The 27,980-nt window shown below is 51.0% G+C and overlaps 1 protein-coding gene across 2 annotated transcripts in view; it reads left to right on the forward strand.

The window, feature by feature from the left end:
• The window catches only part of TTC7B (tetratricopeptide repeat domain 7B), a 245,588-nt gene that overhangs the window by 191,509 nt on the left and 26,099 nt on the right, over window positions 1–27,980 (forward strand). The window contains exons 18-20 of one of the 2 annotated variants that reach the window (XM_007471885.1): window positions 1,309–1,359; window positions 9,818–9,958; window positions 22,057–22,259. In XM_007471885.1, coding sequence (XP_007471947.1) covers window positions 1,309–1,359; window positions 9,818–9,958; window positions 22,057–22,259 — 395 coding nt within the window. The remainder of the gene's footprint in view (window positions 1–1,308; window positions 1,360–9,817; window positions 9,959–22,056; window positions 22,260–27,980) is intronic. The other variant, XM_007471886.1, reaches the window with a different exon arrangement.

Genomic DNA, 27,980 nt, shown 5'->3' on the forward strand with positions numbered 1-27,980 from the left:
ACACACACACACACACACACACACACACACACACACACACACACACACACACACACACACACAGTCTGGCAGAAAGGAGACTATGATCTAAAATAAATAATTCAAACCAAGAAACACTCTGACCTTACTTATCTGCATATTAAGTGTTCTGAACTCAGCCTCAATGGCAATCTCAGTTTTATGAAATGGAATATGAAGATAAAATTTACAAACTGCTTATGTTGTTTTTAATCCACTTCTTAAAATAGATATTTTCCCTTTAACATGATGCCTACGGGCAATTGCCAACGTTTTTTTTTTTTTCCTGCTTTGGTTTTTCCAGAAAAAATTGTTCATTACATTGACTTTTGCCCAGTTTTCTGGGGTCTTAAAATGGGATCTTAGTGTTCTAGAATGTTAGATGTTCCCACTGCCCCGTCCTTTCTCGTTTGCACAATGAACCCACCTACCTCCACACCCTGCCAGTAGTTATCTTGTTGCATCCCAAGGAGCCCTGTGTCCCTTTAAACCTCTGAAGATTGAAGTCCAGACTCTTCTGGTGGGGTACCTTATATCAGATTAATTAGCAAATTGTTAGGGCGATGAGCACCCACTGGGCTTTCTGCTGAACGTAATATGTACCAAGCAGTGCTCAGTTGTTTATTCTCTGTGAAGCTCTGAGTCATCTTCCATCCTTAGGGAGTGCATAGCCAGTAACCAGGTGTTTTAAGTAAGACTGTTCCCCTCCCCCTGCCCCATAAATACAACATTTAGTTAGAGAAGGGAAAACATAACATACATTGCTAGTAAATGTAGAATTTCTTGATTAAAATTATAATGAATTTGAATCCCAACCCTTTCCCTCAGGACAAATAGCCAAGACCTGAAGTTTTATGAATTTCTCCCTCCAATCCTTTACTTCACAGGATTGAAAGCTAGCCCAACCCTACAAACTGTTGGAATCATGATTAGGGTTAACGTGTGGAAAGATCTGAAAACTGCTTGTTTGATTATTTTTCCCTTCCCTTTGGAATTTCCTGCCCTGGAAACAAAACACATTACATGAATTGGTCAGCTTTCATGTGCTGAGCGAACATTTAAAGGTGGAGGGGAATGCCCAGTTGGCCTTTCTTTGCTTTTAAAAAAAAAAAGAAAAAAATCATTGTTAGTGGAAAAACATATGTCACTCTTGAATTGAAATCTGATTCCAGACAGCCAGACTTACAGTTGGAAGGTTATTAGAACTCCATTTGCTTTTTTAGCCTTAATTTTGATTTTTCAAATGTTTGTTTCTTGGTTTTAATTTTCGGTTTGATTTGTTGTTCCAAGGCAACTCTCCAGAAGTATACTTTCATGGTTTTCCCTCCCTTTTTTCAGTTAGTAAGTAGTTTACCAATCTATCTGTTAACTTTTCTGAGGGTCTCCAGAATCACGCTGACCCCACCATGCAGTGTGTGTTGTGGCCGTTGATCAGGAATGTTGAAATGGCTTGGACCTGAAGCTTGCTCACCCCTCCCGCTGGGGCCCAGCTCTCCCAGGCTCTCTAATGCTTTCTGCAGCTCGGGTGTAAACACTGAGGAGGCAGCACTTGTCTGGGAAGGACTACAGAAGAGGGCATTGCAGGAAGAATGCCCAAGTAGGGGCGTGCAGTGGGTTGGTCAGCAGCCCCACGGGGGCTGATCAAAAGTGTGAGACGCCCAGCCTCCCCAGTGTGGCTCATCTGTAAATCTGGGGTAGAGGGAACTAGTTGGATCTTAAAATTCCTTTTGCCAGTTCAACCACTATTGCTCAGAGAAAACAATTCTAATAATTCGTTTTCCTAAAATAAGCTAATCAGACATCAGAAAACTTAAACTACTCCTACCAGAATTTAAAGCAGACTAAGCAACTCCCTTTAAATATGTTAAAGTGAGGCTGACATATTTATACAAGGGACTTAACTATTTCCATAAAAACAGCTCCAAGTCTCTCGAGGGTCAGCAAACCTGGGTTCGGGGGCCAGTTCTGCAGAGGAATCCAGGCAACTCATTTAACCTTCCTGGCCTTAGCATCCTCATCTGTAAAGGTCTTAGTTGACTAATTATTCTGTTCACACACACCTTTGGGGTTTGCCGGTAGCTGATCCTGATTTCAAGCCTCGGCCAGGTGCCTTTCTCCCCAAGTTGCAGCCCGGACTCTGTGGCCTCCAGAGGGCAGTGACCGGCCAGGTGGGGAGAGCCTGACTGGAACACAGCCGCCAGGACCCCACCCCCACCCCCACGCTGCCCTCACTCCTGAGACCTGAGGATCCCGGGCACCCCCAGCAGTGAGCGCCCCAGCAGTCGTCATTCTGGAGAGAAGTGTGGGTTGAGGTTTTATTCTTCTCTCCAAGAACGTGCTGACTCTGGGTGCTCAGCTTCATTTTTCATATCACCAATTCTGGTGGAACCGCTGCTCTCTTTAGGAACCAGAACAAGAGAATAGACATTAACGAGAAAACATACCTCTCAAACGAAATAAGGTGAGAAATAAAGCCAAGGTAGTAGTTTTGTCTCCTTCCACTGTGGCTGGCATTTTATTATTGACTTCGCATTTTTCTAACATTCAGAAACATCTGTCATGATCAGGAAGTGACTAGTCAGGTGGTGAGTTTCACCCTCTGCTACTGCTTAATACAATAAAGTCATTTTTGTCACCTATATGTGACCAAAAAATCACTCTAGTGATGACCCCACTGCTTTCGAGGAGTGGCACTTTAAAACATTCAGCCCTAATGATTCAAGTATAAACCTTTTCTTGCCATTTTAACTAAATTAAAATTAATTCTCCTTAAGTAGTTCTGGGGTGTCTTTCTTTAAACAAGGTCGGATGGAATTTTAGGAGATGGACACGTCAATAATAAATGGCACTCGGGGAGAAGTTGAGCGTGTGACCAGCAATTAGACTACGGCCTGAGCCTGGGAGGCTCATCCCATCAGCTGCATCAGAGACAAAAGCCTTTCCCAGGCGGAAGGACACTTCATTCCAGAGACACGGCCTCATGGCTGTGCACTGGGGAGGGTTTGAGGAGGTGGGTAGCCTCTGCCCGGTGCAGTCCTCCGGAAGGTGCTGTCTCCCGGCTCACCCTCACAGCGGGCCCCTCCCTGCATGTGCGCCGCTTAGCTCCGCCAGCCCCCAGCAGCAGCACGCAGGCCAGCCCCGCATGCCCGCTGGTGACCACATACCCCTGCCTTCGGGGGATCCTTCCCTAAAGCTTTCCCTGGAAAGGACTTTCCCCTTTCAAGAGAAGGCACATCCTGTCAGGTTTCAACTGTGCTTGATGTTCTGTTAAAGTCATTTGGAAATTGTGATCTCGTCTTGGGACCATGGGTTGGCTGTCCAGATTTCCTTGGCTATCTTAACCTCCTTTTTCACTCAGTGAAAAAAGGAAAGTATCTACTAGAATGACCCCCAGAGCTATTCATCAGCGGGACCCACAACCAAGAGGCCCCGTAGTCGGTGGGAGTTGGATAGACCCAGCAGTGGCCCCTAAATCCGCCCCAGCCCCGCGGCCCCATCACGTGGGTGGACATGCTGTGAAGAGGGCTGGGGGCAGCCCTCGAGGGATCAGAATGTGGAAGGGGGATCTCTGACAGCGTGCTGTGAAGAGCCCACCCCACCCCACCCCCAGACCAGCCTCTTCGAGAGGCAGGACCGCCTCCAGCAAAGATAGGAATTGTCCTCGCCCCGGGGTTGGCAGGGTGGGGAGTGGAGGAAAATGGCTTATGTTTTTAAGGTACAGAGAAAAATATGCCTAATTTGAGTGCTGAAGTGAGAGCAGACACTCGTATCACTCCTCCCGCCTCAGAAAAGAAGGGACAGTCATCACTGTCTCCTCGGGTCCAAGGACGTTCCGGTTCTTAGAGCACAGGGGCCAGGTGTGAGGTCACTGGGCTGCCAGCAGTCCACAGTGTTGCACTGATTTATGCGCAAGCCGTATCTTGAGAAACAGGCATCCTTTTCCTGTTAAAAACGAAAAATTATAAGCAAAGCTCTGGGGCAGAATGCTTAGTCATTCAGATGGTTGTTCAGTTTGCAGGGTCTTTAAGAAGGGGAGCTGCTGCTTTTCTTTAATTCTTTCATTGTTTTGGGGGCACAGCTTCTAAGAACCGGAAGCTGAATAAACTCTACTGACAGATACTATTGAATCACTTCAGGACTGAGGGAAAATAAGTACAGAGATTAGCGGTGGGTAATTCCTGCACACTCGGTTTCTTTTCAGAAAAACGTGGGGAGGGCAAGTATCTGCTGCTGCGGCATCAGGCAGAAAGAATGTGGGTGACAAGCAGAGAGATGGAACTTGGGGTGCGGCCACGTGCTCTACATTGTCTCACGTTCATGCATATGAGGCGTCCAAGTTAACTCTCCAGGGCCGGGAAGCAAAGAGCAGCCTGAATCCTGAGCAAACACCTGTGAGATGTACCTACTGATGTCTCTTTGGTGGAGGATTTTTTTCGCACATCAAGTAACATAGCTGTCTGTTGTTCCTGGACTGTGTTGCTCACCAAGTCAGCAGGCAGCAGGGCTGCATCTGAGACCTGTTCATCTACATGCTGTGAGGATATGAGGGGACAGGGAAGGTGGACATCCTTCAGACCATAGCAGCTTACATAATGCGACCAGAACGGCCAGAAGGGTAGCTAGAATATAAATACATGCCATGCACTCAGTGACCCTGCTTGTGAAAATACAGGTGATGGAACATAACTAGGCCACATAATTTATTGAGCCTTTTGCTTCACAGAATTATTGGCTCTGAGATCCCTTTGAATGATGAGCCTTGGATATTGAAATAGGGTCCACATGTGATTGCCACATTTGAGGTCTGTGTGAAATTGACCGCAGGTGTAGTGTGCTTTGGAAAAGGATTTTTGGAAAGGCTTCAACTGCAACGGCAAGTTGACCTGGCTGTGCCCGGCATCGTACTTGTGGCAGGGTTTCTCCACAGGCTTCAGCAAATGATAGGAATGTGGGGCAGACATCCTCCAAGCTGAGCTTGGACTCAGCTTCCTGAGGTCAGGGGCCTGGGTTCCTGGCCCCTCGGCCCATGGGGAGATGACTCTCCACTGCGGCTCCTGGGGCCTCTCTTTCGCTGCCCCTGTCCCCCACCCCACCCAGACAGTGGTCCGAGGGGGTCGGGGACTCAGATAAAGACCCCAGATGTAGGTATCAGAACAGTTCTTCAAGTGGCATTTTGCCTATGTATCAGATGTCCGAGATAACATTTCCTCTTGGGCCTCTAAGTGGGAGGAAATTCAGATCTCCTCAGCTCCGGGGCATCTTATGCCCCCTGGACCACTGGGGCAATCAGGTTACAGAACCTAGGCCAGATTTTAGGGCATGCTCTCACCTGCCTGTGTCAGCTGTCGGTTCAGTTGGTTTTGCAGTAGCTTTTCAGAGCCACTGTGCCCTGTGACTGAGGGACTTGGTGGCTGCTCGGCTCTCAGGGTTACGACAGGGATAAGCGCTTCTCAAATTAACGTGATAAATAAGAGATGTACAGTGGCCGGACACATTCGCTGGCTTACCTGTCGAACCTGATTATCTGGAAGCTTATTTCTCCAGAGTCTTGGATTTCAAATTAGAAATATGTCTTCCCTTCCTCCCTCTAATTCCTTTCTCAAGCTTCAATTTGTCCATTTCCCTTAGGGGAATAATCCTCTTAAGCCCCATGCACGCTGTAGGAGTACATTTGCTTTGGTGAGAAAGAAAGGGGTTGCTGTAAAAATAGGTTGGTTAGAGCTAGCATTTCTAGGTGTTTACGAGCAGAAATCAAAATCTGTTTTGGCACTTACCATTTTCAATCCTATGAAACAGTTAAGTTACAGGTTGTTTTGATTATTTGTAATCAGATATATCCATTCTGATTCATAATGATGTTTATCCCTTTTTTCCTCCAAATTCTAACCCAGTGGAAGAATTTGATATACTATGCTATTGCCAGAAAGAGTAGACATTAGCTATTAAATAATTTTACCATTATCATAAGTCACCTACCATTATTAATGAGTACTGAATGCCCTAATATCCATCCCTAGTTCAGAACCTGAAGGGCCTCTGCCCCTGTGAGGTGTGTGTGAAAAGGGATCGACTAGGAAGGAAACAGATATTTCTGACGAACCTCAGTTACCCTCCCTATTTAAGCGGGTTAGTTATGTTAGAGATGGGAAGCCCCTAGGTGAGTGCAGTGTTAATCCAGCTGTGCACCACTGTGCGTCTTAGTCCGGGTTGTTGGAAGTGAGCACAGCCATGCTGAGAAGCCCCTTGAGACAGGGAAGGTTCTGGCCTCTGAGCCATTAGGGAAGGACAGTAGGGCACCCAGACGTGCTTCCCCAAAGAGGGGCCACTCTTCTAAATTTCACACAGTGATGTGTGTATTGACACTACTCGTTCTTCCATTCATTCATTCATCATTCACTCATTCCGCAAGCATTTACCAAGTACATTGCGTGGGCCTGGCATTGTTAGCCCCTGAAAATACCTAAATGGAGGGCATGTTCCTGTCTTCCAGAACCACCCAGTCTCAGAGGAGAGACAGTTACATCAACTTTTAACATAAAACAGTGTGGTCTGTACGGTGATAACCATACCCACAGGGTGAGATGGGGCACTGAGGACCCGAGGCCTAACTTTTTACACGAGGGTGTTAGGGAGAAGAAACAGAAGGCTCACAGCAGCCTTCCTGGTGGAGGTGGCATCAGGGCTGGATTCAGAGGCTAGATTTGGAGTTAGGATAGTGTTTGAGTCCTGGTTTTGCCACCTGCTGGCTGTATGACTTTGGGTAAGATACTCACTAAAATCTCAGTTTTGTCGTCTAAACAATGCAGGTTTCAGTGTTACCTGCCTCAAAGAATTGTTTAAAGATGAAGTGAAATAATATATGTAAAGTGCAAATCAGAGTGCCTGAAACAGGCCACGTTCACTAAAGCCAATAATCACCACTGCTGGCATCATCATCATCATCATCATTTGCCAGACCTTATTCACAGTGAAACATTGATTTTAATAATAAATTAAAATTTATTATTTTACAGATTATTATGTGAAGAGTTAATTAATTTTGTTGTATATAGATACCACAAAGAGAAGGAACTTTGACATTAGTTCTGATGAGTGCATTTGTGAACCAAACAGTTAATCCAAAAAAGCAAAATTAGCCCCTCCAAAAGTCACAAGTCCTTATAGCAAAGGAGCCTGAGAACCTGGTAGAAAATGTGTAGGATTTTTCTAGAGCAGTAGTTCATTATTGTTCTTTCTTAAAAATGAATTAATAACTAAATATTTTGAGCATTTCTCAGTTTTGATTCCTCATGTGTCAATATCAATAGATATAACCCGTGTAAACAAGATCTCTTGAGGGGTCTCAATAAATTTGCAGACTCCTAAGGGATTCTGAGACCAAGAGGATTCTGAGAACCTAAAGGACAAGATCTTCCCGGTACTCTTTCCCCCAGACTGTTGGACTGCAGGGAAGCAGGACAGCTCAGGCTGGCTGGCCTGTGTAGAGGACACCTGCAGGCGTTTCTTGACCAAATGTCAGTGAATAACACCTGCTTCCTCTCTCCCCAGGTCAGGGGCCTCAGCCTTAGCTGCACATTGGAACCACCTGGGCTATTAACAAATAGATGCCTGGTCCCACCCCTAGGGTCTGGGCTGTAGCTATAGCATATGATTTTTTTAAATCCCTAAGCGATTTTGATGTGAAGTCCAAGTTGAGAACCACTGTTGAAGGTAGTCAGTGAGGAGGTGAGTCGGCTTGGTAATGTCAGCATGTAGCAACAACAACCTTATTTATTTACTAATAGTTGCTGTTGAAAGTCTCAGGGAAGCTACATCAAATCCTTGTTATCAAAGTTAAAGCACTGATTTTTCCATAAAAAGGTTCAAAGCAAAACAAGACCAAAAAAATCAACAGCAGTTCAATCATTTTGCTGTTTAGGGTTTTTTTAGGTAGTCCGACACACTTTGTCTAAGCAAGGTCAGTTCTTAGCTGAACTCTATCAGTTCTCCTGGATCATAATGATATCGATCAGTGTCTCTGAACTGGGCCTCAGGATCCTCCTTGCATGGCAGCACTCACTCTGGAGGACTCACTGTTCCTTCTCCAGAGGCGTCCTCCTCATACTTTTCCCCATGGGCGCTGTGTGTGGATTATCCACAGAAGCTGGATTCCCAGTCTGGTTCCCATCCACCTCCCGCCTTTCGCCTCCACCAACCCCACCCCACTGAAGGATTTGAGTGTATTTAGAAAAATCCATGTTTCCTTTGTGTTGGAATATGGATGGCCAGTCTATAGCTGCAGGTAGTCTTAAAAATGAATACATTAATTTTTATTTTTAAAAAAATTTTTTTCAGATCAGTTAATTTCCAGATTTTATTTGTCTTCGTGAAATACAATCATATAGTCTGAAAATAATAACTTTATGCTTTCCTCTTTTCAAATCTTTCACGTCTTATTCACTGTTTAGAACTTTTAGAAGCTTTCTTCCTTAAATATTCATGAAAATAGAAGACATTCTTATGTCATTTGTGACTTTAGTGAGACAATCTCTAATGTTTAACTGTGAGAATAACAGTCGCTGGCTGTTTGTGCCATACTGAGAATATACTTTCCCATTTCTAGATTAATATTTTTCTATCATAAAAAGGACCAACTTGGTGCATTTCAAAGCCCCAACAGAAATTATTTTTATGCTCACAATCTCATTTTACCCAGAGTGAAATTTATTTGAGTAGTCAGCATTTATCTCTCTATATTATCACCATTTTGAACCTCATGATAGGTTGATAGTTACCACTGAAGGCGCTGGAATGTTTATCTCCATATTACACTTTACGATGCGTTATAAATTAAGAATGTTGCCAGTGAATATAGATATCACCAGTTTTAAATTTGAAATAACCAAGACTCCCGCTCTCAGTTCTGAAACCATTCCTCCAAGAGCGGATGTTGGAAGGAGGTGGGGAAAGAGCCCCTGTTTGGGGAGGTGGCCTCCGATTGCCAGGACCTCTCGAGGGTCAGCGTAGAGAGGAGTGTGGCATTTGGCTCATCGGACTTGTGAATAGAAGCCCTTTGGCCAGTGAATGTGCTCTGCCTGCCGCCTCCCCCAGTTCTCGGGACAGTAGCTTCTACAGAAGAGTGAGGCGGGTGCAGCTCCTGAGCTCCGGGCCACTTTGCTGTAACCTGTCCTCAGCGAGTCTAGTATCAGCCTTAGTGATAGACACCTGCTTAGACAGCAGGCAAATTGTGTTTTGTCTACAGTTTTTAAGCCATGTCCTAGAATATGGTTCCAGATCCCTCAAAGGCCAGGGAATGAAACGGGCAGCTGCTGGGTTTGTCTTGAGAATGGCCTCCATCTATGCCAAATCCTGCCCCAGGAGGCAAGTGTGGTTCCTCCCCCTGCCCCCCAGGTAGTTTCTAGGTTCAGGCCCAGGCAGGGGTGCTTTGTCACCTCCCTTCGTAGGACTTCACATCTGCGAAGTTTCGGCAGCGTGTCACGGCCTCGTGGCTAGCTGTGCCCCTCCTGCCTCGACACTCAGCCTGCGCTCGACTCAGCTCCCGGACGGAGCATCTGCACAGCGTGTGCTCTGTCCTGACTAAAAGACGAACTAAAGCAACGGACAGAAACTAAGGTGCCAGACCATAGTGACTGTATGGACAGTAAGGACCGTAAACCTCAGAAGCATCGTGAGGGAGGGGTGTGTGTACGTCTTGAACCCGTGCCTGTGTGTGAGGGGGACGGCTGGCTGTGTGGGTCGGTGGCTGGCTCTGGGTCTGTCCTTCCACCTCTGATGCCATCTTCCCGAAACCCTCCCGCAGGCTCTGTCCACGCCACGTCGGTAGCAGCCTCCAGAGTGGAGCAGGCACTGTCGGAAGTAGCGTCGTCTCTGCAGAGCAGTGCCCCCAAGCAGGGCCCGCTACACCCCTGGATGACGCTGGCACAGATCTGGCTCCACGCAGGTACCGCTCCGCCCCTCAACCCCACACCCACCTGCTGCTCTGCCAGAGGGGAGCTTGCGGCCTGGGCCGCAGGGTTTATACTGTCGCAGGGGCCAGAGATCTACACCCCAGACTTTCTTTGAGGGGGACAGCAGAGCGTGGTGTCCCAGACCCGACGGAGGTCTGGCAGTCCTGCAGCCTTGGAGTGGAGCCTCAGCTCTGCTACTTAGCAACAGCTGCATAGGCTGGAGGTGATAGCCTCCCCTCTCAGCCTCGGTTTCCTCATCCGTACGGCGGGGTCAATAGCATCGTCTCCTAGGGTTGGTGAGCACAGTGCCTGGCACACCCTGGTGGTGAAGTCTAAGAGACCCTGGAAGAGGGGCCAGGTGTCCTGATGACACAGATGTCTTTATCTAAGCTGACGGGGTGGGGGGGACAGCGTTTTGATGTCCGAGCTGTCCCTTCTGACGGCGCTCCTGGTAATCCTCAGAGAGCGAGGCAGGTACCAGCAGCTGCCGGACTGGAAACTAGCCCAGAAGGCAAGGGTGACTGCCCCTCCCCCAGTTTCACATGGCTGCTTCTGCATAGCTAGGGAGTCGCCACAATAAATCCAGCCTGCAGACATTTTAGCAATGGGAATCCCACTATACAGAGCAGATGGTGGCTATTGATTTGCTTACATATTTATAGTTCCATAGGAAAGATAACTTCTGTTTCTCAAGTTTGACCCCTTGATCTGCAAGGGCTTCCCAGGCTCAACTCTCAGGGTGCACGGCAAAAGCCCAGGTTTGGCTGCAGAAGTGCTTATTACCCACCACTGGCCATCTGTTTACTCCTTTTCTGCCAAGGCTAATTGTAGGATGTCCAACCTTGTTTGGAACCTTCGTGTAAGAAACACAATTGGATTTACCTAGGTTTGGCATGTCCCAGAGCCGAGCTCAAGTCAGCCACTTCCGTGTTGGCATCTTTAATTGAGCCAAAACAACCACTGTAAATAACAAATTATGTTCTTCTAAGCAGAAATACAAAAGAGGGATGATTCACGAATGTGCTGATTGTTCTTCCTGTGCAGATGCTGGCCAGCGTTCAGCCTCTTGCTGGGTTCTAGACAGGCTGACTCAAGGGCCCCGGGAACAGCAGTCATGGCTTCCTCTGCGGCTCTCTTGAAGAAAAGCTGGTCCCCAGTCTAGGACCTGGTGCCTGTCTTACTCAGTCGCCCTCATGAGCAGTGACGGCAAAGAACAAAAAGAGAAGGGGTTCACTTTAGTGTCCAGGCCAGGTGAGACTGGCCGAACCTGCAGGGCTAGTAGGGGGGCAGAGTTGTCCTTCAAAATGGGCATGAAGTTGAGTTTTTAAAGGGCCAATGTCTACGAAACCACAAGGGCAGAAGGTGGTCCTTCTAGGCTGGAAGCAGCTCCCTTGACGTCCCAGGCATTGTTTCTCTCGCTTGTGGCTCGGAAAAGCTAATGACCTTGGTGAGGGTCACTGAGTTCCAGGACCGCTTTGCCCAGTGGCTTGCTGCCCCTCACTCAGTTATCCAGGCTTTGCTCCTCTTGACATGACCCACCATGACTCTTGGGAGGAAATTTTGTAGCCGCTTATTAGAACATTGAAGAACCCGGCAACTAAGATTCCTTTCGGAGTTATCCTTGAAGTTTTATTAATCGTGTGACATCCCTTTCTCATTGCCATAGCCTATAGGACAGAATAAAGCTCTCATTGCTATTAATGCCTGTGGCTTTTAACATTCTACGAGTTGGTGGAATTGAATTCTGGAAATGGAATATCATACTTGCCTTAAACTCCAGGCAGAATATAAAACCCGCTTATATAGTATGAATGAATGAAGCAAATTATAATCTTTATAGGATTGGTGCTATATTGACTCTTTCAAAGCACTGACTTTGAGTCAAGATTAGAAGTGTATCGTATATTCAATATGGTCTTTGAAGAGGTAAACTCAGAAGGAATTCATAAAAGAAGCTTCCACGGAACTGTAAGGTTTTACCATAGGTGGTTTGAGCTTTACTGCCCTGGGTGACAAACTAAAAGTGACTCACATTTTTTGACAACTTATGGAAACCAGGTAACATCTGCGTCCATTGTCAGCTCTAACAATACTGCCAGATTCTGTAAATGTCGCAAGCTTTGGAAGAAACTAGATCAAGGCCTCACACCCAAGGCCATGTTGTTTCTGTGGCGTTTGTGGGTCTCTTCTCTCCTGGTTATTTTTTCTGGTGAGCTGAGTGTAGTGGGAGCTTGTGGTGGAGGCCCGTGCTGGAGGTGGCCCCAGATTTGAGGCTGGCAGGTAAGGCCACTCTGAGACGACCTCAGATTTCCAGTCTATTATATGAGCAGGTCCCTGAGCCACTTGTGTGTCATTTGAGTGGCAAAGAGATCATGACTGGGACACCTGAGCCTCTGGCTGCTCTGTGAGGAAATCAGCCACAGGCCCAGTGGGGAGCCCAGACCCAGGAAGTCCAGGGATGCTTGACCATCCGGGGTCCCTCCCGTCCTGTGTGGTGGGACCCATGCCCTGGGCGCCCCTTCCCGCTGTACCTCTTCCTCCTTCCTGGACACTTCTGACCCCAGGGCCTCAGGCTCCTCACAGGATACCTGGTGGCCAACTGGCATGGGTTGTACATGTTTTGTTGCTTGGTTTGTTTGGACCCATGTGACAATTTTATTTAAATTATTTTTGAAAAAATAATACGTGCACATGATACACAGTTCAAAAGGCACAAAAGACGTGAAGTGAGAGGCTTCCTGCCATCCCGAGTGTCAGTCACACTCCCCCACGGCAGCCACCGTTAGTGTGTGCACACCTGCCAGGGTGTAACCCTCGCTGGAGACCGTTGCCTGTCGGCACATCAGAGAGTAAATCCATTGTATGATTTTACCATAATTTAACCAGTAGCCCACTGATTAACATTTAGATTATTTCTAGTATTTTGCTGCTACAGACAATGCGTCAATGAGTAGCCGTTGTATAGATTGCTCTGTACCTGTAAGGTAAACTCCTAAAAGTGGAATTGATGGATCAAAGGGTACATACCCTTTAATTTTGGTAAATTTTGTCACATTGCCTTCCACAGAATTGTGCCAGTTTGCATTCCAGTCAACAAGGTGAGAATGCCCATTTTCTCACATTCTCGATAACACAGCAAATTATCAGACTTCAAGATCTCTGCCAATCTGATAGGTGAAAATGGTATTTCAGTTGTCTGCTCATGGCTTCTGCCCATTTATCTTCTTAGATACTGAGCTTTTCTTTTTGAGTTGTAAGCACTTATTATGTGTCAAAGAAATCTGCCTTGTGCCATATGTGCTATAAGTATTTCCCCCCATTTTAATTTTGTTTGTGTTTTGGGGTTTTGTTCGGGGTTTTTTTGCCAAATTTTTTTTTTTTACATTTATCAATCTTTTCCTGGGTATCACATGATACTTAGAAAGAAACTACCCATTTTTGTGGTCTCTTTTCCTGAAAGTTCCAAGTATCTTCTAGTGCCATTTGTATATACACCATCTTATAAAGAAGGTCCAAAGGGTTCTTTTTCTCTGTTATGCAGAAGGGAAACCCAGGCCAAACAGAAGCCAGCACCTCTGTGGTTTCACTGGGCAGGAGTCAGGTGAGCTGAATTAGAGCATTTGATGTTTGTTGCACCTTGAGACATATCTCCCTGGGAGACATACATCGTTTTCTTTAGAATGCACACCTTATCACTGGCCTTCGGAAATTCATACATTCACAGTCATTCAGAGTTGAACCAGGGCCTTTCCCAAGCCAAGCAGCTTCTTGGTGTCCATCCTTCAATTTCCACTTCTGGGGTGGCAGCTAAAAATGACTTTGCAGTAGGTGGATAATTTCTGCTTGTTACTTACTAATAATTATAGCTTTCACTTTGGCATCTCTCACCGTCGAAACCAACGGCTATTCTTAGATGTGCAAGATCAGATTTTCTGATTTCTGCTGGGAATGTAAAGCTGTGATACTCTCACAAATTCCTTGGCCCTGGCTGGCCTGTCCCGTTTGCCCTTCCCCCTGCTAGGTTCCTCCCAGCCACCGGGAGGCTGCATCGGCAGGGTTGAAGGATAATCCTGTGGCATGGCCATCATGACAAGATGAAGACAGCTCCCAGACAGGTGGCGTGAGGGTCACTGCACAGGGAGTGCTTGCAGGAGGGAACATGTGGTACCCAGGGGTCAGGCCTGACCTGACACGGTGCCAGTCTCTGTGGGTCAGCCCCGCCAGACCTGCCCCTTCTGCTGCCCTGGGAGGTTTTTTTGATTCATGGTCTACAACCTGCAGGTAGCTGACCTTTACCAAGCACCGTGCATGTGTCAGACCTTATCCTAGGACTTTATGTGTCTTAACTTGTTTAGTCCTTGTGATAGCCATATAAGATATAAATACCCTTTAATCACCCCATTTTACAGATGGAAAAACCAAGACACAGCTCTCACGTCACCTGCCTAAGGTTACATGACTAATAAGTGGAGAAACCAGAATCCAGACCCAACCAGTGTGGCCCCAGAGCCCCAGCCCCTGCCCAGGGCAGGCACTCGGCTATGGAGCACGCACCTGTGAGCATCTGTTTATGTGTGTCATCAGGGCGAGGCTCTGGAGCTCAGTGGTCAGCAGATGGACACAGGCTCTGCCTTCATGGAGTTTACAGATGCGAAACATAACAATTGCAGAAGCACTTAATTCCACGGTGCCGGGTACCCCGGAGCAGCAGTGTGGGCTCTGGGAGAACTGGGAACAGAGGTCCTCCGCAGCCAGGACAGGAGGAGGCCTGAGCACGTGGCAGGCATAGGACACACATGGACAGGCCTGTGGGCCACGTGAGCCCTGAGGTTAGAGAAATGGCAGGGCCACAGGGCATGAAGCCTAGAGAGGAAGAATCGCGTGGCCAAGGTGAGGCCAGACGAGCCAGCACCCTGGTGACCAGGTCAGAATCTCTTCCTAAAAGCACTGAAAAGCTGTTGAAGGACGGCAAGCGGGGGGGGATGAAAGGATCAGAGGGAGGTTGCTCCAAGATCACCCCCGCGGAATGTGGGGCACGGAACGGGAGACAGTACCGTGGGGAGGCAAGGTCAGGAGCTTCGGTCTGCGTGACTGCGGGGAACGGCCGGTCTGAGGGTGGAGAGAGGGGGATACCTGAGTTACATTTTCGAGGCAGAACTGATAGGACTTGTCGATGGGTTAGATGTAGGGGTGAAGGAAAAGGAAGACTCCTGTGTTGGGAGCTGGAGCCAGCGGGTAACTGGTGATTCCTCTTCCTGCCACGGGCAGCCTGGGTGGGGGGAACCGATGGGTGGGGATATGGGGGGGCAAGCCCAGAGCTCTGCTTGAACTTGGGAGCGTCGGGTGCCTGAGGACCCACAGTGAAGGTGTCAAGCAGGTGGCCGGATATTCAAGTCTACGCTTGAGGTTTGGGCTAGAGACATCAAGTTGCGAGTGGGGATTTAAAGCCAAGGGGTGTGATGAGAAGGCCTAAGAAGAGAATGTCGTTGGAGAAGGGAAAGGGCCGGGCCCCAGACCTGAGCCCCCAACATTCAAAATTTGGGAAGGAGAGGAAAAGCCAAAGCAACAGAAATGAAGTGGTCAGCAAGGCGGGAGGGAACCGGGAGACGTGGCGTCCTGGCAGCCAAGGGGTTTACGAAGGCGCCTGCGCGGAACCATCAAGGGCTTGGGTTCTGGACTCAGACTAGTTGAAATCCTGGTCCCACCACCCTAGTGCCCTCCTCTGCAAAATGACGACAGTTTGACAGTCACACAAGATAATGCATGAGAGTGTTCAACGGGTGGGGGTCAAACACTCCATAACTGTTAAAATAATGATTTCTTAATCAGCATTGTATCTTCATTTATTTTTTAAAGGTTATACTCCATTTATAGTTATTATAAAATATTCCCCACGTTGTATAATATATCCTTGCAGCTCATTTTCTACCTAATAGTTCATACCTCTTAGTCCCCTACCCCTCCCTTGCCCCTGCCCCCTTCCCTCTCCCCATTGTGAAATAATGATTTTTAAGTGTGTGTGGCAGGTAGGAGATGCTGCAGAGGGCTTGAATAAGGTGGAGACAAAAACATTTGTCTCCCGGCAGACACGTACGCCCAGCCCTGGCACTGCTCTGCCCTCCACGGCAGAGGCTGTCCCAGGACCAGCTTGCTAAGGTTGTTTCCCTAGTCTCCTCTCTCTAGGGAAGCAGGGTTTGCAGTAAAGGAAATGGTTTCAGGGGTTCAGCGAGTCTGCAGGCCTAACTCCCTGCTGCCTGCAAGACAGAGAAGCTGATGGCCCACGCGCCTTTTCCTGCATCCCTCTCTGCCAGACCTCTGGTGGAGTGGAGGATCTGACGGCACGCACACAGGTACAGCCCTCGGGCCGCCTATCACATACACGGCTCCTTTGTGTGAGTTTCACAGAAGTGTCCCCTCTGGGTAGACTAAGCCCCAGGGAGCAGGTGTGCCTTAGCTGAAGGCACCTTGGTGAGGAGAGCTTCCTCGCTTTCCAGGGGCAGATGCAGCCCTACGCCAGGCTCACAGCTGGCCAGCAGGGTCCAGGCTGGTCAGCCCCACTCCACCCAGCGCCTTTGCACGGCGCACGACCCAAACAGCCCTGAGCCCAAGGCAGGCAATGGGAGCCGGTTCTCAGCCTCGCAGCCGACGTGAAGCAGGTGCTTGACAAGTGTCAGAAGAGTGAATGAACGAGTGAGGAAACTGGGCCCCGTGCGGGGCTGTGGGTGCGTCCCGCTCCAGGTCCCCCTATCGGGAGCCCCCTTCACCACTGAGGAGGAAAGGGGCCCCGGGCCTTGGCACTATAGCTCAGCCCTTTTCAGATCCCATCTTTAGCTTGGTTTGGCCCACGATTTCGGAAAACCCTCTGCGCGAGGCGCAACGCAGAGGGGAGCGGACTTGATCCCGGCCCTCCAGGGACGCGACCTCTACGAGATAACACAAGTCACGGGAGCACGAAGCAGCCTGGGGTGAGGGACTTCCCAGAGCACGCAGGGCGGTGGAGGGATGACGCACCCAGGCCTGTCTGGGGAAGTCGTGTGCAGGGTGGGGTTTGGGGGGACATCGTGTGCAGGGTGAGGTTTGCAGGAGCCCTGGGTGAGGAGTGATGGGTCTGCAACAGTACAGGGAAGGCACTTGGGGCAGAAGAAACAGCACAGCCGAGGTGTGGAGGTGAGACCGTGAATGGAGCACGGAAGGAGTGAAAAGGTAGCAGGGTCCCAGTTTAGAATGGGAAGCAAAAACATCTGGGTTACATTCACCTGCAATTGGGAACCATTGAGGGTTTGCAAGCGGGGGTGGGGTGGAGGGGTATTTCCAGCCTTTTTCATAGTAACCTGGTAGCAAGGAGAAGGCAAGGGATTCCAGAGAGGACAGCCAGAGCTTAGTCTGAGCTTCAGAAAGGGGTAGAAAGTGTCCGTGACCCTGAGTGGCACCTTACCTTTGGTTAGAGGCTGTCAGCTGCCAGCGACCAGGACAGACTCTGTCCCTGTGACCTCTTCAGAGAGTGACCCTTCAGAGCCCGCCCCGCAGCGGGCTCTGACACTGCGCTGAACTGTGTTCTTGTTAGGAGCCGATCAGCTTTAAGTTCCCAGAGTCAGCTTCCCTCTGTGTTGCTGTTCCTTCGGTGCAAGCTCTTATATCTCTTAATGAGTTCAAAAGGCCCTTTCTGGGGTTTTTTGGGTTTTTTTGTTTTGTTTTGTTTTGTTTTCACTTGAATTTAGCCCTTGGTGAAGGGGTCAGGGGAGCATCACTTGCTGTGGCTTCTCTGGCCTTTGACTCCTCATCGACCTGGGCCACAGAGACGGTTGCCTTCCTCTGGCCCGCGAGCAGTGTCCATTAGTCTACAGTCTTTCCTTAAGCACCTACTAAGTGCTAGATCCTGTGCTAAGGGATGCAGAGGTGACGTGGCTGGCAGTTGCTCATAGTTTTAGTGGGAAAAGACAATACCGATCACATTTTTTGGAGGCTTTAGGGAAATAGTACACCTCTGTTTACGTCCTGAGTTCTGAGCTAATTAAGAGAGAGACAGGGAGTGAGATGGAGATCACACTCCCAGCTTTGTGCCCAGGGAGGCTGAATCGGGGGATGCATCATGACTTCTGGCCTCAGCTGGGCTCCCAGTGCATCACAGCTGATGGAATTCACCCGTCCCGAATTGCTGGCCTTGCTGTCGCAGGGGCAGAGCCCAGCATCATACCCGCAGGAGCAGGCCGAGAATGCGGGCATCCAAGGCTCCAGGCTTCCACCCTCTTGGTTGAGATGCGGGCCAGCCTCAGGCCCCACCTGGCAGGTGAACAGGCCCAGAGAAGTTGATGGCCTTGCCCAAGGTCACACACGAGGCCTGGGCTCAGGGATCGAACCCTCCATGTTCCCCTGACACTGGCTGACCAACGGGGTACCCTAGAGCCCTGGGGTCCCCAGTGCTGCCTCAGAGACCCAGAGAGGGGGCCAAACCAAGAGGGGAGGCCAGCTGTCCACTCTTAAGATCTCTTTGGAGGAAAGAGGCTCCACTGGGGAAAAATGGTTTGAAAATCACCCCAGCCCGTTGCGCCTGTGTCCTTCTGTTTGATCTTAAAACGGAGGGATCAGGGAGCAGCGCAGGCCGTGCACTCGCCTGACCCTCTGCCTCGGGAGCGCAGGCCTCAGCAGTGGCATGAGCCTGCCCCTACAACTTGGACGGCACGGCAAAGAAGCCCTCGGGGGTCTGGATCCTCTCTCCCACCTTCTCAATCATGACTCAGCTCAGCCCCCGTCGTCTGTTTCCTCATCACGGGGAGGGAAGAGAGGCACCAGACCTGTAGCCGAAGACACGGAACCAAGAAGACACTCGGTCCCGTGTTTGTTTTCACGGGGACCCACACAGAACAGGGTGTCATCTACATTGTTGTGTTGGTGTTTAAGGCTCCCCCCCCACCCCCGCCTGCTGCAACCTTGATTCTTGTTATAAAATCTCTGGGGACTTCCCTGGTGGTCCAGTGGCTGGGAGTCCGCCCTCCAATGCAGGGGATGTGGGTTCGATCCCTGGTCGGGGAACTGGGATTTCACATGCTGCGGGGCAACTAGGCCCGCACGCCACAACTAGAGAGGAGCCCGCACGCCGCAATGAAGAGCCTGCGTGCCGCAACTAAGCTCCGAAGCAGCCAAAAAACAAATAAATGAAAATAAAAATAAAATAAATTTTAAAAATCAAAAACAAAACAAAGCTCTGGAATCATTTAGTCCCCGCTCTCCCAAGTTGGCCTTTATTCCGGAGCGATCTAGATGGGAGAGGCCTGTGGTGTCTCACCCACCCACAGGCAGCCCTGGGACCTTGGAAATGAACACGAACTCACCCCCAAAGGGAAGCAAGTCAGGAGGCAGCATACAGTGGGAGGAACATTCTGTATTGCTGCCCCCGCAGCCGCCAGGCTCCGGAACCTGAAACTGCCAGATACACCCCGGACTCTTCTGGCGGGAGCTTGGAGAGAGTCGTGTTACTGGAAGACAGCGGGCAGCCCTGCATGTCCATCTCCCAGGAGGGCAGGTTTTGCAGAGGCCCAGGCGGAAGGACAGACGCGTGTGGTCTTTGTTCCTACAGAGGCCCCGTGTATAGTAGGTGCTCAGTAAGTACCTCAAGAGAGGAGTCTCGGAGGACGTGAGGCAGGTGCAGTGCCGGCCTGGCCACACTTAGAGCTCAGTTGTATGTGAGTGTCCGAGTTTCCAGGTGTGAGAGGCTGGGCCTCTCCCTGCAGGTCCCCAGGCCAGCCCATCACCTCTGCTCCCTGTTGAGGGGGACTGACGGCCAGAAGCACAGATGGGGTGCAGGGTGGGTCTGTGCCTCCCCCGGGCTTGCTCATGGCCTGAGGAGTCAGTCACTGCCGTGACTATGATCACCAGGGGAGTCAGGTGCTTAGGAGAGGGCCACGCAGTGGCATCGACACTGACCACACCCTGTCCAGAATTTCCAGTCTCCGCGCCTGAAGCTGGAGGTGGGGAGATAGCAGAACGTGCTGTCCAGGGGCGTAGCCAGGACCCCTCACAAAATGTCTCTAGGGACACAGCCATCAGAGGGATACCCAGGCTGGGCTCCCCTTCCAGCTGTGGGGGTGGGACGGGGTCAGAGGTAGCTTCTGGGGGTGGTGGCCGTTGAGCTGGGCTTTTAAGGGGGTACAGGGATGACAGCATCGGGGCAGAGGCAAGAGAATAAACAAAAGCCCAGGGAAACAACGGCGGCTTAACACGGCAGAGCCCGGGGGTGTAGGAAGCAGTAGGAACACAGTTTAGTAGGGGTGGTAGAGACAGTCACCAAGGGCTCCGGATGCCAGGCAAAGGGGTCTGGATGTTATTTGGAGGCAGGGGAGACACTGTTCTCTGCAGAGAGCTGAGAGCACAGCCGCAAAGCCAGGTCTGCCTATACCTTGCCCTGGGACCTCAGACAAATTGCTCAGCCTGTCTGTGCTGCAGTTTCCTCGTCTGTATAATGGGGATAAAATAATAGTACCTAGTGGATCACGGTGCAGATGAAAGCAGAAGTGAGAGCACTTCTTTGCACACAGCACATGTTTGATGATTATTAGCTACTGTTATCATTACTGTTACCGTTCATTCATTCACAACCATTTCCTGCGCTCTGACTGCCAGGCACTCATCCAGTCACTGGGGACACAGCAGTGAATAGTGTGAAACTGGTGGCTTATGTTCTAGAGGGGCCCCCCAGACAGTGAGTGAGACAAACAAGGTGAGCCTGGCATTGGCCAGAAAAGAAAGCAGGGAAAGGAACTGGGTCGTGCTGGGTTAGGACGGGGTAGAGGGAGCAGCAGTTTTAGGTGGGATGGTCAGCAAAAGCCTCCCAGAGGCTGTTCCGGGGAAGACTGAAGCGGGTGAGGGGTGCACAGGAACGGAAGGAGCGCTTTTCAGCAGGGTGGTGACCCCACCGGAGCTTTGCCTGGGGAGGCTGGCCTGTCAGTGGCTGTGCGGGACAGAGGGGCTGGAGGAGAGACGGGAGGGGCGTGAGGAAAAAAGTCAACGTTTTCTATTTCTTTGTATTGTGTTCTTCTATCATTCCTATTCTCGTGTGCCTTCCGTTATACACAATGTGTGCATATACATGTAACTTGGAGATATGGGCACAAAACATCCTTCTCTGCCAGGAGTGGAGGCCAGCAGTCAGGGCAGGAGTGGGCGAGGAATTGGCTGCCCCAGGGGTGGGAGGAGGGGTCCGTGGGCCTGGAGCACGGCGGCCACCTGAGCGGGGCTCTGGGCGGTGGTCTTGACAGGTGTGGCTGAGGAGGGAGAGGAGTCTTCCCACATCCAGCCAACGCAGGCCCCACATTGGAGAGGCGGTGGGGCCGTGACCTCAGGGCCCTCAGGAGATGAGGGATCTGAGCGGACCTGGGGATGGCTGGGGGCACTGGACGTGCATGATGGAAGCCAGGGCTGCGGAGCAATTAGGGACCCTCCACGTAGGCGTGGGAGACTTGAGGGCTGAGATTGGAGGAGGGAGCTCATTTTCCTGCTTTTCAGAAAGCGACGGCTCATTAGTGTTATACAGTTACTAGTCCCCCCGGTGCAGTGGCTTTCCCCGGTCGGTCCAGGCAGGGTCTGATGGAGCAGTGATTTTATGTCATGCCCATAGCAACCACCGCCTGCTGGCCTTGTCACACTTCCTGGCATCAGGGGAACCAGCCTGAGAGCAGAGCTGTTGCCCTGTGAGGGGCTGTGCACCTCTGGTTTGCCTGTCCTTGGGTTCATCCAGCCCTTCTTCTGTGGTTGTCAGAGCTGAGGGCAGGTGTCCCTGGTGGGGCCCTGAGGATGCGTGACCTCCAAAGGGGGTGGGCATGGCCCAGGCAGGCCTCACTCCCCTCTCATCGGTGGTGACAAGTGTCCCCTCCGAGGCCGCACGGCCTTGACTCGAGTGCCTGTGAACAGTGGGCGGGAAGGACCGTCAGCCCACGGCTGTTTCCACTTGGGGTTGGGGCTAGGCTGGCTGGCTCTGGGCCCTGCGTATTCCGGGTGGGCCCCTGCCAGACTCCCATGGTGGAGGGGAGGCGATGTCCCAGGGCCTCTGAAGGGCAGTGACCCAGGACAGCATCTGCCTGTGCCCTCCTCCTCACAGCTGAAGTCTATATCGGCGTTGGGAAGCCGGCAGAAGCCACAGCCTGTACCCAAGAAGCTGCCAACCTCTTCCCGATGTCCCACAACGTCCTGTACATGCGAGGCCAGGTTGCCGAGCTCCGAGGAAACATCGAGGAGGCCCGGCGGTGGTACGAAGAGGCCTTATCCATAAGCCCCACCCACGTGAAAAGCATGCAGCGGCTGGTGAGTCTGAGCGCTGGCGGGGCCTCCAGCCCTGGACCAGGGGCCCCCTGGGAAGCAGCACATAGTTCTTGACCCTCAAACCCCGTTCCCGTTCCAAAGGCCAGATGCACTTGGCCTGCCAGGCTGTTCAAGGTGCATAAAGCCAGCGAGCGCCGTTCCTGTTGTAGTTTACACAAATGGAGCTCATAGGAATCGGCAGCGCACAGCCTCAGCGACCCTACCTGGGGGTCCTGATCGGTGTGAGAGGAGAATTTTTGAGTCAGCCGTCTCCGGCCAGCAGTCCAAGCCACCTTGTGGCTCTGGGTTTAATAAAGACACATGTGTGGCCCTGGGCACTGTCATTGTCATCTGGGTCTCCGAGCTGCTTATAGCAGCCACCTTGGGGGTGTCCGCACCTTGGGGAGCCTTCAGTACAGAAGTCAGAGCACTTTACCTCCTGGGGGGCTCTCTTACCTTGAGGGAGCCGAGACCCCAGCCTGTCTCCGAGGCCACTGGCTAGTGGGAGCATCCTGTCAGAGGACGCGGGCAGCCCTACTGCGCCCAGAGGACCCAGGTAAGTCACCACAGCGTCCACACTGCATACGGGTGTGGTGGCTCTGAAGCCGCACACGCCCCTCCTGTGGGTGCCCGGTCAGGAACCCGGGGCTGCCCCACTGCTCCCCTCCCTTCCTTGCCTGGGAGTTGGCCACCCGACCACCTCGGTTTCAGTTGGGCGGGGTCAGTTAGACCACTCACACGTGGGGCACAGCGGCTGCACAGGAGCTGCCCATCTGCTGTCCCCTTCCTGCGAGAGTCTGGATGGAGACTTGGAGATGAACCGGGTCCAGGGAGCGGGTGAAAAGCTGCTTTCTCTGGGCCTGTCGGCCAGACTTAGCTTCTGAATTTGTATTTCATTCTTAGCGGTAGGACATCTCTGATTTCATGAGCCACGGGAAGGGAAAAGCCCATAATGCAGCCGAGGTGTCCTTCAGGTGGGCAGCCCTCGGGAGCCCAGCGTGTATATCAGGGGTTGTGACATGGAGGAACGGGCATCGGACAAGGTGTCCAGGGACAGAGTTCCGGCCCGGCTGTGTCACTCGCTCGCGCTCTGACTTTGGGGAAAGCCCGTAAGCTCTCCGCACTCGGTTTCCTTGCTGTAAAATGAAAATATTCAACTAGATAGGCTGTGAGTTTCTGTCCAGTGCTAAGAGGATACGGTTTTGTAACCAATAAGTAAAATGTTCTCTAGAGGGTCCCAAAGGCTTTGTTCTCTCACCATTGCTCACAGTAACATCGCAAAATGTAGACGGAGCTGAGCAGTAACTAGTGGTTTTCAGCAGAAGAGGGCCCAGGTGCCCAGCATTAGGAGCCATGGGAAACGTATGCTTCTGAGCCAGATCTGGGTTCAAACTCAGCTCTGTCCCTGCCCCCGGGACACCTTGGGCTAGTCACTTAACCTCTAAGAGCCTCGGTGTTTCTGTGCATTGAGCTGTTCCTTACCCAGTTCATTTGTGAGAACAACATGAAATGGTTTACATCACGAGGCCAGCAGAGCTCCTGGCACCTAGTAGGTGCTCATTAAATAGAAAAGTGAAGACAATCATTTTCAGTTTTAAAAATAAATCAGACCTTGTAATAATCACAATCATTTAATTTTCAACTTCCCTTTATGAGCATTTTGTAGTTCAATACAGCTTTATAAATAATTTTACGTATTATCCAAACATTAGTTTGTTTGATTAAAAATATTCCATGGCTTTTCATTTTTGTCTCACTATTGTAAGAGGAATCTGTAAAGAGCTTTTGAGATCTCCCTGCTTTTGCTGAAGCCTCACAGAAGAGGTATAATCAACACCGAGTACCCAGCCTTTTTATTAAAAAGAGGCAGCGTGTTTCTACCCCGGGGCCTATGAATTATTCAGAGAAGTATTTCTTGTTCGTCCCCAAGGGGAACACATGAGACAAAAGATCAAATAGGAAAATCGCACCAGGAAAGTTTTCTGTTTCACCTTTGGAGCTTGTCAAGACACATGAGCTCCCTGCCAAATGCCAGACGCTTTCCTTTCTGAAAGGAGCGGCAGTGGGCCCAGCGGAAGAGAGCTGGTGAGCGAGGGCCGGGTGATGGAGGGGCCTTGCCTGTTGGATCCTGGGCAACGACCGAGCCTTCTCTGGCCTGGAGACATTAGCTGCCTTGGAGGTCTCACCAGGAGAAAATTGCGATAATAATAAACTCTTAAGACATCTCCACACATCCTGATACATTCAAAAAGTATCCAGACTGGAGGCAGATTGAGACCAACAGGCCTACAAATTTGAGGAGTTCAGATTCTCGTGGTCCGAAATTGCCCAGTGACTGTGATTGTTGTGGGTCCCAAAGGGTGGCTTGGCCAGTTCCTTCTTGGTGACCTCGTAAATGATGCACGCTGGCCTGCGTCCTCCCAGCCACAGCCACAGCTGGCGGGAGCCCCGCTGCAGCCAAGGTCAGCTTCCCCTCCCACCGGTACTGCCGACTCTCCTGGTGCCCATGGAGGGGCAGCCCCTGGAACCCAGGCCCCCAGCCCTGAAACATCACAACCCTCTCTTTCCTGCCTCCCACCCCAGCTGCACAGGAAAGCTCTGTTTCTTTGGCTCACCCTCTTGGTGCATAAAGAGGCATAATCTTAGCCCCAGACACAAATGAAGCATGGGAAGGGAAACCTCTTACTGAGTCACAGAAGGTCCTGCCTCTACCCTCGTGGCAGCCAGACTGGTTTGCAAGCCCCTAAGTGAAGACGAAATGTCAGCAGGGAGATCAGAGGCCGCCTTTTTACCAGGTGACGTCCAAGGGAAGAGTCGGGGGCTCTAGACTTATGGGGCAGAGGAGGCGGAAACAGACGTGAGCGTTGGCACCTGCCTGGCTCTCAGGAGTGGGGTGCGCAAGTGACAGGGTGGGCCAAGGAGGCCTGACCACCAGGCCACGGCGAGGGTCAGAGGTCAAGAATAGAAGGAGTTTGAAGGACCTGAGTGCAGCAGCGAGCACCACCCCCAGAGAACCAGCCAAGGGGCTTCCAAGGGAAGGAGCCGACTGCAGGCAGATTGCAGGTCATGGGAAAAGCCCAGAGGATGGAAAGTGCGTCTGCGTCAACCCTGATGCTCAGAGAGGAAGGAGAGGGGCCAAGGGGCAGTCGAGGGAGCCGATTTGAAGGAAGGAAGCCACAATGTGTGTCACAGGTGGAGACCAGGGGCTGACGGTGGCCACGGAGAACGGTTAGCAGTCGGGGCACGAGCTTGTTCCCTGAGGAACGATTGTTTGCTACCTTCTAGGGCAGGTTAGTGGGAGGATGTGCCACCACGCAGCCCAGCTCGTAGGAGAGGCACGATTTCAGAGAAATGCAAACACATTAATATTGTTAAAAAGCAATAACGACCTGGAGGCAGATGGTATTCATTAAAGTATTAAATGTATTAAAGTTAATACAGGGTCAGACTTGACAACAGAAATGTAAATTAAACCCCAGTGAAAACTGACAGTTTTCTAATGGTTTCAGCCTTCACAGATGTGTTTAAATTCACATACAGGGCAAAGAAAGAAGAGAAATAATGTGTTTAATATTAATAACGAGTTAGCACAAGACAAGAGAGCTGAGTGTGGGCAGATAGTAAGGGAGCGGTGAGCTGACGGGATAAGGAATTACAAAGTGATGTTGTTGACAAGGGGAGGGAATCATAGAGTGATCAGACTTTTTTCCAGAAAATCTAAAGGCATATTTTCATATCATTTTTGCATAAGTATATAACTTTACATACATTTGCATGCCATGGTAAAAAGCCTTTCACTCCCAGGACCTGAGAGAAATTAATGAAACGTAGAGCAACTGTTTGCACACCAGTAACCCTGTGCTCAGGAGGAGGGGGTAGAGGAGGGAAATGGGGCTCACGGCGGACTAAGGGCAGAGGAACGGCCTCTGGGTGATACCACCCAGGCCAAGGACAGGCACGGACTCAGGGTAGACAGGGACACGATGATCAGGATAGGGACAGGCTCTGCAAACAGGGCCACCTGCTTGCCCTCTGATAATGTCACCCTAGGCTCCTGAGGGCAGTGTGTGAGATGGGAGGGTAAGAAAGGAACAGAGGGGCTTCCCTGGCGGCGTAGTGGTTGAGAGTCCGCCTGCCGATGCAGGGGACATGGGTTCGTGCCCCGGTCCGGGAAGATCCCACACGCCGCGGAGCGGCTGGGCCCGTGAGCCATGGCCGCTGAGCCTGCGCGTCCGAAGCCTGTGCTCCGCAACGGGAGAGGCCACAATAGTGAAGAAGAGCAAACAGAAAGACAAAAAAAAAAAAGAAAAGAAAGGAACAGAGAGAGCCTTCAAGAGAGAGATGAACGTGGAAGGAAGCCAGAAAGGCTGTGTGTGGGGAGCTGATGTTGGTAAGACTAGAGGAGAAAATACTGCTGAGAAAGTAACCTATCTGGAGCACATTACCAATGAACTCGACAGGTCGAAAAGAGTGTGAAACAGAAGCAGATGGTGGGGGTCGCCCAGGGCGTGCTGGGGGCCGGGGCCGCAGGAGAGGGAGACAGGCGTGCTCTGCTCGGGCGGTTTTGGGGAGGGTGTGAGCTGGAGAGGGGCTAGGCCCAGAGGGCCCCGCTCGTGCCCCAACCCCGCCCTGCAGGGAAGGAGGAGGACTGACGTGTCCCCAAGGGATGGGCCTCCAGCTATGGCAAGATGAGGGTCTCTCAGAGCTAATGCCAAAGCGGGGAGAAACCAGAGGGAAAGCACCAGGGACCACGCCCTTGAATGTCGAAGGTCCCACGACAAGGCTGGACACCCGGACAGGGACAGAGGCCATCTGTCCTTCAAAGGAGGGTAGCTAGGAGACCGGGGGCGGGCGGTGTGAATTTCACCCGCTCTGCCACAGGAGGTAGTGAGAAAGGCCCACTGGTGGAGCTCCCCAAAGAAAGGGGAGGACGATGGGGAAGAGAGACCATCGGAGGCCAGGGGTCAGGCCCCAGGGGTCCTCCCAGGAGTGGGACGGAGGCCTCCCTGCCTCAGCCTGCGGGCCCCGTGATGGTGGGTTGTATGAATAGCTCGGCAAGGACCCCCAGGGAGGCTGCAGGGGGTTCCTGCTCAGTGGAAAGACACTTTGGGGGCTATTGTAGGTGGCCAGTTGAATAATAGAATAGACTTTTTGTTTGGGGCATGAAGGGTCCAAAAGTGCTGGCTGACCTCTGTGGATGAGGCGTGAAACACCCCTCACCCCACACCCCAGTTCAATCCAGACAGCTCCAGGCTAAAGATTTCAGCACAGGTGTCTTCGAGGGTCTCCTCTGTGACCTACATTTTCAGAACGGGTGCCGCAGTTCTGTTCCGGGAGCACATTAGTAGCAAAGGCTGGCAGAGAACGGCCGTGCTGTCGGAAAAGTGCATCTTGTTACGAAATACCCGGAGGCACGCCACGTCGGCGGGAGGTCTAGAAGGAGGACCTGAAATGCGCGGTGTAGTGGGACAAGTCTTCTGGATGGTTACTTCATTTTAAGTTGTTTTCACAGCTCTAAAGTTTGAGCCAGAAGCATCCAAACAAGGCTAATGACATTGCTCGGAGATGGCGGCAGCTCTTCTGAAGTTCAAAGAGGGACCTGAGGTTGGAGCTTTCTTTCAGCTGTCCTCAAGCTTACACGCTTGTCTACTGTGCGAAAATACCTCATCCCATCGCGCATGACGAGCCAGAAGGGTGGCAGGCAGGGCAGGTTTGAATCAAGGG

This window comes from Lipotes vexillifer, unplaced genomic scaffold (genome assembly GCF_000442215.2).
Source record: "Lipotes vexillifer unplaced genomic scaffold, Lipotes_vexillifer_v1.1 scaffold751, whole genome shotgun sequence".
Taxonomy (NCBI): Eukaryota; Metazoa; Chordata; class Mammalia; order Artiodactyla; family Lipotidae; genus Lipotes; species Lipotes vexillifer.